The sequence below is a fragment of the Kwoniella shandongensis genome, chromosome 4, assembly GCF_008629635.2.
Source record: "Kwoniella shandongensis chromosome 4, complete sequence".
Classification (NCBI taxonomy): domain Eukaryota; kingdom Fungi; phylum Basidiomycota; class Tremellomycetes; order Tremellales; family Cryptococcaceae; genus Kwoniella; species Kwoniella shandongensis.
In genome coordinates, this window is record NC_089290.1 from 781402 (window position 1) to 796300 (window position 14899).

At 51.4% G+C, this 14899-nt stretch overlaps 6 protein-coding genes across 6 annotated transcripts; 3 read left to right on the forward strand and 3 right to left on the reverse strand.

Moving 5' to 3' along the window:
- Positions 1-150: 150 nt before the first annotated feature.
- On the forward strand, positions 151-4537 carry CI109_102306 (uncharacterized protein; the record flags this gene model as incomplete). The annotated part of the gene is made up of 9 exons (XM_032008255.1): positions 151-354; positions 411-842; positions 899-1862; positions 1916-2596; positions 2644-2799; positions 2849-3672; positions 3725-3841; positions 3898-3987; positions 4049-4537. The coding sequence occupies 9 exons, from the start codon at positions 151-153 to the stop codon at positions 4535-4537; spliced, it is 3957 nt and encodes a 1318-aa protein (XP_031857464.1).
- Positions 4538-4887: 350 nt separating this feature from the next.
- CI109_102307 (uncharacterized protein) lies at positions 4888-6623 on the reverse strand (the record flags this gene model as incomplete). Its single annotated transcript, XM_032008256.1, has 8 exons — positions 4888-5072; positions 5154-5422; positions 5505-5578; positions 5633-5711; positions 5770-5952; positions 6106-6201; positions 6261-6456; positions 6548-6623. 8 exons carry the CDS (start codon positions 6621-6623, stop codon positions 4888-4890), a joined length of 1158 nt encoding a protein of 385 aa, XP_031857465.1.
- Positions 6624-7618: 995 nt separating this feature from the next.
- Positions 7619-9882, forward strand: CI109_102308 (uncharacterized protein; the record flags this gene model as incomplete). The annotated part of the gene is made up of 13 exons (XM_032008257.1): positions 7619-7686; positions 7756-7813; positions 7862-7888; positions 7941-7959; positions 8013-8060; positions 8114-8361; positions 8405-8463; positions 8518-8620; positions 8671-9018; positions 9071-9134; positions 9181-9452; positions 9501-9659; positions 9712-9882. The coding sequence occupies 13 exons, from the start codon at positions 7619-7621 to the stop codon at positions 9880-9882; spliced, it is 1644 nt and encodes a 547-aa protein (XP_031857466.1).
- A 198-nt stretch (positions 9883-10080) lies between these two features.
- CI109_102309 (uncharacterized protein) lies at positions 10081-10645 on the reverse strand (the record flags this gene model as incomplete). The annotated part of the gene is made up of 5 exons (XM_065967129.1): positions 10081-10128; positions 10271-10394; positions 10450-10495; positions 10548-10587; positions 10643-10645. 5 exons carry the CDS (start codon positions 10643-10645, stop codon positions 10081-10083), a joined length of 261 nt encoding a protein of 86 aa, XP_065823201.1.
- Positions 10646-11241: 596 nt separating this feature from the next.
- On the forward strand, positions 11242-12725 carry CI109_102310 (uncharacterized protein; the record flags this gene model as incomplete). Its single annotated transcript, XM_065967130.1, has 4 exons — positions 11242-11353; positions 11403-11664; positions 11743-12108; positions 12401-12725. The coding sequence occupies 4 exons, from the start codon at positions 11242-11244 to the stop codon at positions 12723-12725; spliced, it is 1065 nt and encodes a 354-aa protein (XP_065823202.1).
- Positions 12726-12828: 103 nt separating this feature from the next.
- CI109_102311 (uncharacterized protein) lies at positions 12829-14178 on the reverse strand (the record flags this gene model as incomplete). The annotated part of the gene is made up of 5 exons (XM_032008260.1): positions 12829-12877; positions 12922-13582; positions 13720-13790; positions 13855-13891; positions 13956-14178. The coding sequence occupies 5 exons, from the start codon at positions 14176-14178 to the stop codon at positions 12829-12831; spliced, it is 1041 nt and encodes a 346-aa protein (XP_031857469.1).
- Between the last annotated feature and the right edge of the window lie 721 nt (positions 14179-14899).

Here is a 14899-nt window from a genome sequence, read left to right on the forward strand (position 1 = left end):
TGTCAACTGCTCATCTGTTCATTCTGCAATCAGCACAGGTACCCTCCATTACACCAAATCAACAAGATTCACTCTCGAAGAGCATACGAAGTGGAGACTGCAGAGTGATCAGTCTGGAAACGTCTCTGCCATCAGAATTTGAGGTTGACAATGGGACCACCCGTTCGAGAACGATATAATGCCAAAGCTCGAGGATCAGTAGCTGGTGGATCTGCGCACAAGAAGCGGAAGAGGGTTAAGAGAGATGAAGCGGGACAAGAGATAGCAGAGGTGGAAGGTGGGGTTGCGGCTGCAGCTTCTGATCCTGGAGCCGGGATGTCGTCCAAGAAGAGAAAGCGGTTTGAGTCTTTCATGGTGAGTGTCCGTCGTATCGAAAGGGAATTGGAGCTGAAAAGATCATTATCAATTAGGCCAAGAAATTGAAGAATGAACAACGGGCCGAAACTATCAAGCTCCTCGCTTCACTCGCCCCTTCCGCACCGACATCCGCATCTCTCCTCTCATCGTCTACGCTCGGTCAAAATCCCTTCAATCCCAGTAGCGCGCTCGAACGTACTGAGAAGAAGGAGGACAAATTGGTACGAAGAGGAATAGACAAGCTTGCAAAGCGATTCGGTCACGCCGAGGGTGAAGGGAGTAGCGGAGGGAGTGATAGCGAAGATGAGGGAACGAGGAGGAGAAAGGGGAAAGGGAAGGGGAAAGAGAGGGAAGTGGCTATTGAAGTGGTGAGAGCAGATGGGGCTGCAGATGAGGAGATCAAGACGCTTCTAGTGCCGACTAAGAGTGAAGAGAAGATAGCTGCAAAAGCGAGAAGTAACGGCAAGGGGAAGTTGCCAAAAAAGGTGAGTCAGATTGATTTGCTTGTGATGAGAACTCGGCTGACATCTCAGCGATGTAGGCCAATTGGAACCCTAATCTGTTACCTACCCAACCACAAGACTCATCCTCGGATTTCGACTCTTCCGATTCAGAGTACGACTCGCCCAACGAAGCGGGTCCTTCTTCACCTCGTCCAGCTTCTCCCTTGGCCAAAACCCCAACAGCGAAGCCAGAAGTCGTAATCGCACCTCCAACGATACCTGCGGGTCCTGCAGTTGTGGCTGGAGCACTGAAGAAGACGGGAGACGGACAGGCTGTACAGCCCAGAGTGGAGATACGGAAGAAGATAAAACTCGGTTGGGCGAATAGACGTCGAGCGGGAGATCAGATCGTAGAGGACGTGAATGTGGACCAGGAGGACGAAGAGGTGACGAGTGACGACGAAGAGGATAGCGGTGGGGACGACGACAGCGAAGATGAGGAGGACGATGTTGATGACGATGAGGAAGGGATTAGCGATGACCAAGATGAAGGGGATAGTGTCGATGAAGATGAAGAATCCGAAGAGGAGGAAGAATCAGATGACGAGGAGAAGCCTGAAACAAATCCTCCTCCAAAGAAGAGAGCACTGGGTTTCAAATCCTGGGCTCTCAAGCAAATGGGTCAACCTGTCGATACTTCCGCGACCAACCTGTTGGAAACAGCGCCTATGACGACTACAACAATCCCTCGAGCACCGTTCCAGCCCGCTCCGAAGACTGGCGAGTTTGTCGGACCTCTAGGCGAGACTCTCCATGTTCCCACGACATCTCTCCTCGATCAGAGCAAAGGCAGCGCGAAAGCTGGGGTACGACCGACGCTCAAACGACGAGACTCCGCGACCGAGGCCAGGATGGGATTGCCTATCCTTGCGGAGGAACAATCGATCATCGAGGCGATTCTGATGCATCCTGTCGTGATCATCTGTGGTGAGACGGGTAGTGGTAAGACCACGCAGGTCCCACAGATGCTATACGAGGCAGGCTTTGGCTTCAAAGGTTCTGGTGAGTGGTTCGAGCGATTCTCCGTTGGGCTACGCTGAATGTCAATGTGACAGACAACCCCGGAATGATCGCTGTAACTCAACCGCGAAGAGTGGCTGCGGTGTCCTTGGCGGAACGAGTCCGATCCGAACTCAACCTACCTACGACATCAGGCGTTGTTGCCCATCAAATCCGATACTCTTCCACCACCTCTCCCAACACCTCTATCAAGTTTATGACGGATGGTGTCCTGCTTCGAGAGCTGGCTTCCGACTTCCTCCTTAGTCGATACAGCGTTGTCGTGGTCGACGAAGCTCACGAAAGAGGTGTTAACACCGACGTGCTAGTCGGTGTGCTGAGTCGAGTTGCCAAACTCCGCGAAAAGTTGTGGCGGGACGGACAGAAGGAAGTGAAACCGCTTCGTATCGTCGTCATGTCCGCTACTTTACGAGTATCAGATTTTGCCGAAAACCCAACATTGTTTAACAAACCTCCTCCGGTCATCCATATTCAAGCGAGACAACATCCCGTCACGATCCATTTCAGTCGACGGACCGTCAGCGATTATGTCACGGAAGCGTACAAGAAGGTGGCAAAGATCCATGCGAGATTGCCGCCCGGAGGGATTTTGGTCTTCATGACGGGTCAGAGTGAAATTCAGGGTCTGTGCAGGAAGTTGGAGAAGAAGTATGGGAAGAAACAGGTATCGACGCAATCCGAGGCGAAGACGAGCGAAGTCTCTTTGCCTGCTGAGGGTGAGTATTGACATAGTATCAGACGCAGTATTGACAGTATTTTGTAGAGCGTGAAGTGGAAGACGTCGATCTTGGTGGTGATAATGACCTTGCCGCGGACGTCGACGATGGTGCTGCTGAGAGCGACCCCGAGGCTCTCGACACCGATGACGACGATGATATGGACGGGTTGGTGGGCCTGGAGCTAGATGAGGCTGCCGATGGTGAGTGTTGACGTGATCGACGTGTGTAATATGCTGACAACACCTGCAGCCCCGATGCACGTGCTCCCGCTCTACTCGCTGCTATCAAACGAACAGCAGATGCAAGTGTTCAAACCACCACCCGAAGGCCACCGTCTGGTCATCATAGCTACCAATGTTGCCGAGACGTCCCTCACGATTCCTGGGATCCGATACGTCGTGGACTCTGGTCGAGCCAAAGAAAGACATTACGACCCTAGCAATAGTGTCCAGTCATTCCAAGTATCTTGGATTTCCAAAGCTTCAGCGTCACAACGAGCAGGTCGTGCCGGTCGTACAGGTCCAGGACATTGTTACCGACTCTACTCGTCTGCTTTGTACGAAGACCATTTCCAGCAATTCTCGAAACCGGAGATCTTGAGAATGCCTATCGAAGGTGTCGTGCTTCAGATGAAGAGCATGAACATTGATGCGGTTGTCAATTTCCCCTTCCCAACACCTCCCGATCGAATAGCCTTGCGAAAGGCTGAAAGCCTTCTTACCCATCTTGGAGCGTTATCCTTGCCAACCAACACACGGATGATCAATGGTATCCAACAGATCGGATCTTTAGGCGGACAGATCACCGATCTTGGAAAAGCAATGGCAGGATATCCTGTCTCGCCGAGATTTGCCAAGATGTTGGCGATAGGTCAACAACACGATTGTCTGGCGTATGTGATTGCTATCGTGGCGGGGATGTCGGTAGGCGATCCTTTCATGCATGAACAGGCTATAGAGGTGGATGAGGATGAAGATGCTGTAGCGCCGGAGCTGGGTCATATCCGAAGTGAGGAGGTTAGAGAGAAGGAGGAGAGAAAGGAGACCAGACGGAGGTATTTCAAAGCTCACCAGGTGAATAGATTGCCTTTTACAGGGGAGTAGCAACTGACGCAAATTTGTTCAGCAATTCATGGCTCTTGGTCAAGGGGCGAGCGACATGTTCAAGCTCCTCGCTGCGATCGGCGCGTACGAGTACGACCCCACACCAATGTTCTGTACGAAGAACTTCCTCCGTGCAAAGGTGAGCTCGGAGCTATGTTCACAAAGAGGCATCGTGTTGATCTTGTCCCGTACTAGGCGATGCAAGAAATTCATCAACTCCGAGCGCAGATCTCATCAATCGCAAAAGTGCCCTTGGGGAGATTACTACCGCCCAACGAGACGCAGGTGAGTCGATCGCCCTTTTCCCCTGGAATAGGAATACATAGCTCATACATCACTCTTGCAGCTCAAGGTGATTCGTCAAATCCTCACAGCAGGATTCATCGATCAAGTCGCTGTTCGAGAAGATCTCGTCCTGAAGAAGGGCGGGAGTGGGGGGACATACGAATCTACTCGTGGTGTACCCTATCGCGGGGTCGGACTCGGACCCGAATCAATCTACATTCATCCTTCTTCGACGCTTTTCCATCGTAGTCCGCCTGATTTCTTGGTATTTTCAGAAGTCGTGAGGACTTCAAAGACTTGGATGAAGGGGAACACCAAGATCAACCCAGCTTGGTTGACCAGCTTAGGGAAAGGTCTGTGTACATTCTCAAAACCGATGGACGTTCCTGGGAAACTTATCGGTGGAGTGAAGAAAGTACAAGGTGGAACAGGGACGGTAGAAGAGAGAGAGGTTTTCGTAACCCCACATTTCAAAGATTTGGGCGTGGATCTGCCAGTGATTAAAATGAAACAGAGGAAAGAAGGACCTAGATGGGTGTTGGTCGAGTAGGTTGTGGGCGTACCGGATCTACGATGGAATTGGGGGAAAGCTTGATACAAAGGATAACTGTAGTTCTATTCAATGTATCTATCTGCATTGCCTGACGGGTAATCCTTTCCGAAGAGTGCAGCTTCTCACTTACACAGCGGCGACAGCGTTGTGGTATTAAAGTCCTCAGCGATGGTCTCGCTCGTGTCGTTCAGGCAGTGCGCCAACGTAAAGTCAAGTTCTGTCATACCCATATAAAACTACAACCCAAGGAATACCAAATACGACTACCATGTCTTTCATTTCTGTTTGTTTACCCGTTCTGGTAGACGGGAAATATCACACTCCGACAACCGACTTATCCTAGTTACTTAATAGTGCTGGTCCCTTGGCAGTTCCCAGACTTTACCGGTGTTCAGGCCCAGATCCTCTCGACGACTCTTACCCACGCCTTCGGAGACGGGGATGGGCTTTTCGGCGAGAGACGAGACTCGTGTACCGTGTCTTGGTTCTCCGGGTGTCTCGTCGAGATAGTCGTAAACCGCCGCGTGAATCGCTACCATCGCATGATCATATATCAGTGTGTGCTCTTTGCGGGGAGATTATCATTGAAAGCAATCTATCGCCGGCAACTTACAGATCCTATTATCCCACAAGGCCGAAGTCCTCGAAGTCCACTTGAACCTCACTTGAATATCGGTATTCTGCTCAAATACCTGGAAAAGCTTATTCAAGATCGCCTGAGCTTCTGAGTGTTCGAAATCTTTGATTCCGATGGTGTATCTCGAGTTTACAAAGAGCGATTTCCACCCTGTGGCGGGGTGCACGCGGACGAGGGGGTGAGCGTTGATGATTGGTTTTTGTTCGCCGGTCACCGGGTCGGTGTAGCTGTGTGCGGAGCGATATCTACGTGTGTTTTAGACCAGGTAAGTAATGGCTCTCCGCTGTTGAGAAGTACTATTATGAGTTGTGTGAGGGCACGACTTACAATCCTTGTAGCGGATCGATGAGTTTTTGGAAAGCAGGCGAGAGCTTGTCATACGCGGCATAACCGGATGCCCACTGCAGTCAATCAGATCAGCAATATCCTCCATGGGTGGCTCAAACCGCGCTCACAAGGGTGTCACCGCCAACTCCCGGGACGTGATCCAAGTGAAGGTGCGTCACTCCAGGAGGTTGAGGCTCATGTGTCAAGCTACAAACGAATACCTTGTCAGCTCGACTTGGGCTTGCCGTCAAGCGCGCCCACTCACTCGGTGTGCCACTTTTGCGTTCCGAAAGGAGACTTGTAATCCGGCTCAAGACCGTTGATCTTGGCAATCTCGTCGGTGATGATGCTAATTCCCGGCTGGTTGGGGACTCGAGCGGCGGTAGGGTGGACTTCGGGAACACCAAAGTGTTTGCCGAGTTCAAGTTGGCCTTGCGGTGAGAGATCTCTGCGGGGTATAACATGAACGGTTAGTCGGTGGTGCTAGATACTCGAAAAGGGCACATCGATGGAGCGGAACACTCCCAGACGACCAATATCATTTTCGATCGATACGCAGGGAGGTAAGGCAGGTGATGATTCGGGAGCACGACCCACTCACTGGTCTCGGAAGAAGACGACAGTCCTCTCGGCAATCAACAAAGCCAATTCGTCCTTCTGCTGGTCACTAAGCTGCGACAACTGCAATCCCACGATCCTAAAAAGAGCAGAATACTATCAGTTACCTTCCACACTCTTAGATCAGTGCTGACTCACTCAGTACCGAGATGAGGCGAGAGATGGATCACTTCCTTTGCCGCGCCCAAAAGCGCGTCTTTCTTCTTGTCGGCTCTTGCTCCAGCCTCGACATGCTCCCATGCTTCTTTACGAAGTGCGTCGGCGAGGTTCTTTGGCTTCGGTGGGTATTCGGGATAGCCGTGGGAGAGGTCAATGCCAGCTTCCTCGAGGCGGACTGGAGGGTGCAGTGGGAGCAAGTTAGCACTGCGCATCAACGTAGAGAGGGTGTGGGATTGGGGCAGAGATTTCAAGAAGCATTGACTCACGCTTGGTGCTTTGAGCAAGGGCAAAAGGACGTCCAAGACTATCCTTGTTGTCGTTGGTGTTCACAGCGATGGGCATGTTGTTTGAGTTATGTAGAGGAGTCAAGCTGTGCTTGGTTTTGATGACAGACAGATTGGAGAGACTTTGTCCCGGAAATGGTCAGTCTTTTATATGTCCACTTTGGCCTATCAGACTCGGAACGATTCGAATATGCATACAACAACAGAAGATGGTGTGATGGTGCGAGAGACCCATAACGTGCTCAATCTTTTGACATTTTGTCATTCAGTCAATCTGTATCGATACGCCAAGAAAACAATCCCGAGAATGACACCATCGATAAGATTTGTTATTGACCAGTTCCTATCAGTGAGATAACAGGCACCAGCCAGTAAGTTAAGCGGGCGGTCGGGATACACCTCCAGTCTGTAAAAGGAGGAGTATAGGCTGTACCGTAGCGAGGGGGTCGTACGTGATGCTGTTGTTCAAATAAACGAGTGATGGTGCATCTTGACGTGATCGCAGATTGCAGTCGTATCGGCGATCACCGACGAGCAGAGTTGACTTTCCAGGTTCGGTCCGAGCTGAATGAGGTATTGCGTCGTTTGCAGTGTGCGCGTGAAATCAGCTTCTTACACGTAAAGTTGTGAAATGCAAGTCTTTGTGAGCCCTCTCGACATCACAGTAGGCCTGTACGACATGCTTGGAGGGTCACCATGAAGCCGACACAATGTCAGTTCGGCCCAGATCTATTATGCTATTTTGAAACCCGAGGGAGAACAACGATGAATTCACGTGATGTCATACGCAATTACGAGCAACGTCATTGGCTCATCACAGGTCCACTTCCACTGACCACAGCGACCTCAATCGGGATCCCATTCCACTTTCGATCCTTGTACTTACAATGCATCTAAACGCTGCATATACCACTCGAAGATCCTCATATGCTCCTTAACAGATCATCGTTCTTACCTAGACTAGTATCGATATCAAGAGCACAACTTTCAAGACCCACCAAGTCACCTAGCTCGTATTTGTACATCAACAATAACAGACAGAGAATCGCAAATATGGCTACTGCAAGTGACGTTTTGACGAAAGAAGTTTTGGCAGAGAGCGAGTTGCAGGATGGTCAGATGTACGTCGGGGTTTCTCCTGGGAATTAACTGGTGCACACTTGCTGATCGATGAATTATTGGACATCTAGGAAGACCGTCGAGTTTGGAGAGGGCAAAGTCCTTCTTTCCAAGATCAAGGGCAAGATCGTGAGTTGGGGAAATATCCAGTAGTGCAGCGGCTGACGTACGGCTCAGTATGCTACCTCTGCATTCTGCACACATGTAAGTGTCTCGTAAAGTGGCCGATGTAAGCTCACGCGCGATCGATCGGTAGTATGGTGCGCCGTTGGAGAGTGAGTGCCACATCCGATGCGTCTGAATGGAACGAAGCTGACTTGCTCTGTAGAGGGTGTCCTCTCGCATGACGGTCGAGTCGTCTGCCCATGGCACGGAGGTGAGTCGCACCTTGCACAAACACTGCGCGCTTTGCTCACCCCGCGCTCTTAGCCTGCTTCAACGTGTGCTCTGGTGATATCGAGGATGCTCCCGGTCTCGATTCCCTCTGGTCCTTTACCACCTCTGTGAATAACGGTCAGATCTCGGTCTCCGCCTCGCAAAAGGAGATCAAGTCGAAAGTCGGTCGAGTCGTTGCAAAGGCTAGAACGAAGACTCCAGCTCAGCCCGAGAAGAAGGAGACGGTGTTGATCGTCGGTGGAGGTTCTGGTGGTATCCACACGACGGAGAGCTTGAGAATGGTGAGTTCGTATAGGGGAAGATTGAGCTGATTTTCTCGCGTAGAACGGCTTCCAAGGGGACATCGTCATCATCTCCGAAGAGGCTTATGCTCCGATCGACAGGTTAGTCTGATCAAGCGATGGTTTGGGTTCAAGCTGACGCTCCCACCTTACTAGAACAAAGATGTCAAAGGGTCTCGTCGACGATGCTGCCAAGCTCCAATGGCGTAAGCCCGAGGAGTTGCGAGACGACTTTGGCGTCGAGTTCCACCCTGGTACCGTGAGTTTGAGCGGGATGACCGATGGGCAGCAGCTGATCGTTTTTCGCAGTCCGTCACAAAGGTCGACCTTTCCGCACAAACCGTCACAACGTCATCTGGCTCTTCCCACCACTACGATCATCTCGTCCTTGCTCCCGGAGCCAAGCCCAAGAAGATCCCTATCGAGGGTGCCGATCTCGACGGTGTGATCACACTTCGATATGTTCAAGACACCAAAGCCATCACCTCTGCCATCACCAAGGATTCGGACGTCGTGCTTATTGGAACCAGTTTCATCTCGATGGAAGCGGCTGGTGCGATCTTGAAGAAGGAGCCGAAGAGTGTGACCCTGGTCGGAATGGATGAGATTCCTTTTGAGAAAATCTTGGGCAAGGACATTGGTAACTCTGTCATGGAGGTGAGTATGGAAAGTTCACCCCCAGCTATTACTGACCATCGCCGTCGTATAGAACATGAAGAAGCAGGGCATCAAATTCTACATGAAGGCGGAGATTGAGAAGATTGCCCCGGCGGGTGAGTGATACGGCTTCGAGCCTGTTGCCAAGCTGACATCCCACAGAATCTGACCCCAAGCACGTCGGATCCGTTCACGTCAAGGGCCAAGACCCCATCCCCGCCAACCTCATCATCATGGGAACCGGTGTCGCTCCCGCTACTTCATTCCTTGAGGGCGTCATTCCTCTCGAGGAGGACAAGGGTGTCAAGGTCGACGAATATCTCAGAGTGCAAGGCCACAAGAACGTCTATGCCATTGGGGACATCGCCCACTACATCCAGTACCCCGAAAAGTTCCCCAGAAGGGTTGAGCACTGGAACGTTGCTGGTAACCATGTACGTCTGAAGTAAAACCTGAAAGGGCTGCGCTAACAGGCATCACAGGGTCGAGAGGTCGCCCACAACATCACTTTCCCCAACGACCAGGTCAAGTACACCAAGGTCCCAATCTTCTGGTCTTCCATTGGCAAGGGCTTGCGATATCTCGGTACTGGTGCGGGTTTCGACGACACCTATACAGACGGCAATGTCGACGAGCTCAAGGTGGGTCGTCACGAATTTGTGTCCTGTCCTTGCTGATCGTTGCCTGTCGCAGTTCGTTACCTACCAAGCTAAGGAGGGCAAGGTCACCGCTGTCGCTTCAATGGGCAGGGATCCTATCGTTGCCAAGGCTTCAGAGCTCATGAGATTGGACATCATGCCTTCGTTGGAGGAGATCAAGAATGGCAAGAACATTCTGGAGATCGATCTGATTAACAAGGCTTAAGTAGGGTAAAAGTGGACAATCACAAGGAGTGGTGATGAGGTCAGAAGTTTCCAGTCTTATGCAATTACCTATGTGAACGTTCGGCAAGCGAATTGTCGCGACGGGCAGAAGGAACAGATCTGGCCCTATTTATACAGTCTATACATGAATACAACATGTTTCTAATTTTCCCAATGATAGCGTGATCTTAATCCGTAGTTACTCGTCGGTCTTGCCGGGCGGCTTTCCGCACGGTTGGAGCATTTTCTGGAGTATAGCAGTCTGTCAGCATCCGTCTCGTAAAATTCAGCATGGCCGTGCCATCATGATCTAATTGTCCCCACACAACCCCATCTACGCCTGCTTTCGTATACGACCAACCTCTTCCATCTCTCTTGCAGGTACTCACCTCGACCAGCTCAAACCTCTCTCTAGCTTGACATTCCCCATCTGCTATTGCGAGATACCCCAACAAAGGTGGATGTCCAACGATCGCCGCGAGCGTATCTCGATGTTGATGTGTGAGCCATTCGCTGCGTAGGGCGTCAGTCATAAGGAGGTAAGAGAGGATGAAGGCGCAACACTCACTATTTGGTGGTATCGGCGTGTCCTGTACCGGTATATCGGGCGTGTACTGTTCAAATGTCAGCTCGAGTAACTTGAAGATTGAAGAAAGCGTAACGGACATTGCTCGAGTTGGGTGTTAGCTGTGTATCGAAGTTCGGACTGTAGGTCGAGTCATCAGCTCAAGCCTGCCATGCAGTGCACTGTTGAAGCTCACCATTGCGTTATCAGACTGTGAAGCAAGTGAATGTATCAAGAATGAATTAATCAAGTCGAAGATGAGCGAGTGCGTCAGGTCATTCCGTAGAAATCAACAGCGGTGCCACAATCAAATGACCCCGGTTATATCGCCGATTGTATAGAGGTGCCTTTGATGGTGTATTGATTCCCCCCATTTTAAGTACTATGGTTGTGCGTTGCTACGGTGGTAACAGTCGATCACATTGACCGAACCTCTTTGATTGTATTGTATTCACCCAATTCATAGCTCTCTTCCTCCACATAGATCACCTCACATTCACTCTCAAACTATACCTACCGACTCGGAAGCGTGAGTGTTAGCTGGCGTCGGTATCATGGGGGGGAAAGCTGCGGAAAAGGGAGAAGAGTCGAGCTCATCAGGAGCTACTTTGTTTCATCAGGTCAGGTTGGACAGTTGAGATACGATAGTGACATTTGGAGAGAGACATACCTACGAGAGTGAGTCGGTGTCTGGATATTCTTATGAACACCGCTTGTGAGTGTGGAAGAGGGAACTAACACCGCTTGAACCGATCAGACAGCATAACATAACATTACACCCCAATCCAACTCGCAATGTTCTACGCGACAGCAGGTCAACAAGCGACACAACAACCTCCCGCCAGTCGAGGTGCGATGGGAGCGTTTGGTAGAAGTGGACCGCCAGGATTCGGTGGACGAGGAGCGGGTGCGTGAAGGGTGTACAAGACGCCAACAGTTACTGACTACGAACTCAGACCCCAACGACTTCCCGGCGTTAGGATCACATCCTCAACATGGCTCGACGTATGCTGCGCAAGCGCAACCTTCCCAACCGTCGACCGCTTCAAATCAACAGCAACAACAGCAAAATACTCACTTGCAACAACAGCAACAGCTGTTTCTCCAACAACAACAGTTGGGTGTCGCACCGCCGCCACCGCCGCCGCCTGGGATATCTGGACCGGCCGGAGCAGGTTCGGGACAAGCGAACGGAGCGTTAGGAGATGACTTCCCAGCGTTAGGGGATGGCAAGGATGGAAGGGTGAGTGGGAGCAATGGGAATTGTGCTGATTTTTAGTTGTCAAATTACCTGAGAAACCCTTCAAACCCTTCACAACTCGGTCAACCATCCTCGCCGTCAAATAACGGCTTGCCGAACGGATCGGTCGGTACGGGACCTGGAGCACCTAGTGCATCTCAATCCTCCAACGCGACACCTTCCACCAACCCGCCTCATCCTCAAGCCGCCACGAACGACTCTACATGGCAACGTACAAGTCCATCAAGACCCACAGAACCGGTCGTCCGACCTGTTCAACAGATCTTGAGCTCGCCCGTGGACAAGTGGGGATTGAAAGCGTTGTTATATGAGATACAGGTTCATATGAACAAGACGGATAGAGGGATGTTGATCTTTGGAGAGGATCTGGGGGAGTTGGGCGTGGACGTGAACAGCGAAGAGTGAGTGCAGAGTGGGTAGGGTTGTGTTGACCATTCGCAGGGCGCTGTACCCGTCATTTGTGACACCATGGGCGGACCCATCATCATTATCGCAACCGCCTCGGATCGAAGAATCATTCCACATACCCCAATGTTACAATGTCCACGCGCCACCGGTCGAGACGAAATTGCCCAATTTCGCTGAAGATACGTTGTTCCTCGCATTCTACATGTCCCCTCAAGATATCCTTCAAATCGAGGTGGCCGAGGAATTGTGAGTGCAAAGAGTGAAGAGATTGAGCTGATAACGTAGATACGCACGAGGATGGCGATATCATACCGAGCTTCATATATGGCTCACTTCACCAACCCTCCCCTCGATCGACTTGAGCAAAGCCGATGTCGCAAGCGGACAACCGAACTGGATCCGAGGACCGTTCATGTACCTCGACACACGAACGTGGACGAAGCAAAGAACAGCAGAGGATTTCACGATCGACGGGAATGTTCTCGAAGTGACAAGACGAGCTGAGGACATTGTGAGAGAAGAGAATGTGAGGAAGGAAGTGGGGAACAAGAGTCCGAATGGTGCCGTTGGTCTGCCCGTGCAAGGGCAGCAACAGCCGTATCAGAGATGAGGCGGTAGAGTCATTATGCGATATATTCATCATGTGCATGGGGAATCTACAGAACGCTAGGTGAGATGCCGAAGCTGGCACAGGTAGCAACGACAGGAGGGGTCTAGTTTGGGCCGGCGGCTTGAGCTGCTGCGTACGGCGAGTCGTGAAGCCTGCGGGGGATTGTGAGCGATAAGTACTGACGTTTGGTACTTACGATGCTCTCCTGATCATCGTCTCTTGTGCGGCCGATTCCCGTTTTGCCTCTGAGACGGTGGACTCGAGCTGCTCCTCCTCGTCGGTAGTCGGCGCCGGCGCGGGATTGGGGGGGATGTAACCTGCTTTGACCATACTACCTCTGTACTGAAGGTTGCCAGAGGGGTATTCTGGTACAGTACTACCGTTTGACCATCTAATGCTTCCTCTCTTCTCGACCCCGCCATCGGTGACGCCGAGGGTATCCGCATCTTCCGGTCTGACGGCGCCTGTGGCTACTAATGCCATTGAACGTCTTCTGACCATGATGGCTTCATCTTTCCAATTCGCTTGAGCCTTTCTCAATCTCAGATGTAATCCCCAAACTGCCAAACCGAGCGACAGTAAAGACAAAACCGCAGCGACGGCAGAAGTTTCCATCGCATGACCGGATTTAGGATTCCCACCACCGTTCTCGACGCTGAGATAGGCTGTTCGACCCACGCCGAACGCCAGCCAGCAAAGTACGTTGCCGAAGAGACTGATACAGAGCACACAGGCTTCGATGATTGCGAATCGGAGATGACGGGTGATGGAATCGAGGTTCTTGATTGTGTAGCCGATCGGAGAGAGGATCGTGAGTAAGATCCAGAAGACAAAGGTGACGATCATCCAGTAGCATGCTGGGCGAGGGAGCGAAGCAGCAAGCGTCAGCGAGCTGCGAGCGATGATCGGTTTGTCGAGGAGCACACCACCGCGACAAGAGATGGAAGGGAAAGGAAGGGCGGTCGGGTCCGAGTTTAGGCACAGCGCGACTCACCGAGCGGAAGCATGATTCGAACGGTCAGAGCCTCGCCCGTGTTGATCATCTTCGAGAGGTAAGGGTTATCCCTGCGTGGGCGAGGTCAGCGGCTTTGATCAAACTTCATCCAGAGGCGGCGAGCGATAGACTCACGAAAGTGGCGCATAGGTACAATTGGACGTGTGGGTGTCTGTATTCCGTCCAACTTTTGTGAGTCTCAGGACCGAAGACACAAGTGGTGGGGTCACACTTACAACACCATCCCAGTACTCCCGCTGTCATGGGCCCGTCCTCATCTCCTTCTAGCCCTTGGACGCTGAACCAATACAACCCCTTGATAGGTCCTGGTACAGAGAGAAGCACCAAAACTAGAAGTAAGAGCGTAAGAGCTGTCATGCTCATCGGTATAAAGGGTTGAGAGAATAAAGGGTGGTGGAAGAATGGTCGGAGGGCGGAGGAGAAGAGTTTGGTCTTCATCCTGGGGTGTAAGAACTCTGTGGATCAATTGAGGGACGGGGATTTCTCGTTAGGGAGAGATGAACAAGCTCAGCTCGGCTGAAGGGAATCGAGTATACTCTAAAAACCCGTTTGTCGAAAAGACGAGATCAACTCGTTTTTTAAAAAAATGAAATGGAAGGGCAGTGTGATGTATGCACCAGGCAAAATGGAGATGTTTTGACGTGGGAGTTGCATAGACTCATGCGCTACATCCGTATTATATCCCAACCCGTTCTGAACGCATTGTACTTCCTATGTCCTCGAGCCCCTTCCATAGCCACTCCATCACCATCTGCGTCGAGTAGCAGTACTTTCCACGTTGTTTGACAAAGCAACGACCCTCCGCTGTCAAATATCCTTTCACCCCGAACCCCTTGAGATTCCTTTCATCGCAAATCTCGTATCAAGTCCACACGGACGATCTGCGTCCTCCTTTGTGGTGGTGCTCAGTCAGGATGTGACGGACGGGCTCCAGACGTCTAGGGCCTGGTGGATGGCGGATCAGGGTGGTCGTGAAACTGAGGAAGGGGTATGAGACGCGAACGAGGATATAGTGTGAAGTCTCACTCGTAGTATCTACTCTCGCAGCCACGCTGACGTGGCACGATCAAGCGCCTACGTTAATCGTCAACGCACAAGACTCTCTTGCTACTGCACATTTGCATCCTTTGTATTCTGTAGTCAATCCTATAAGATGAAT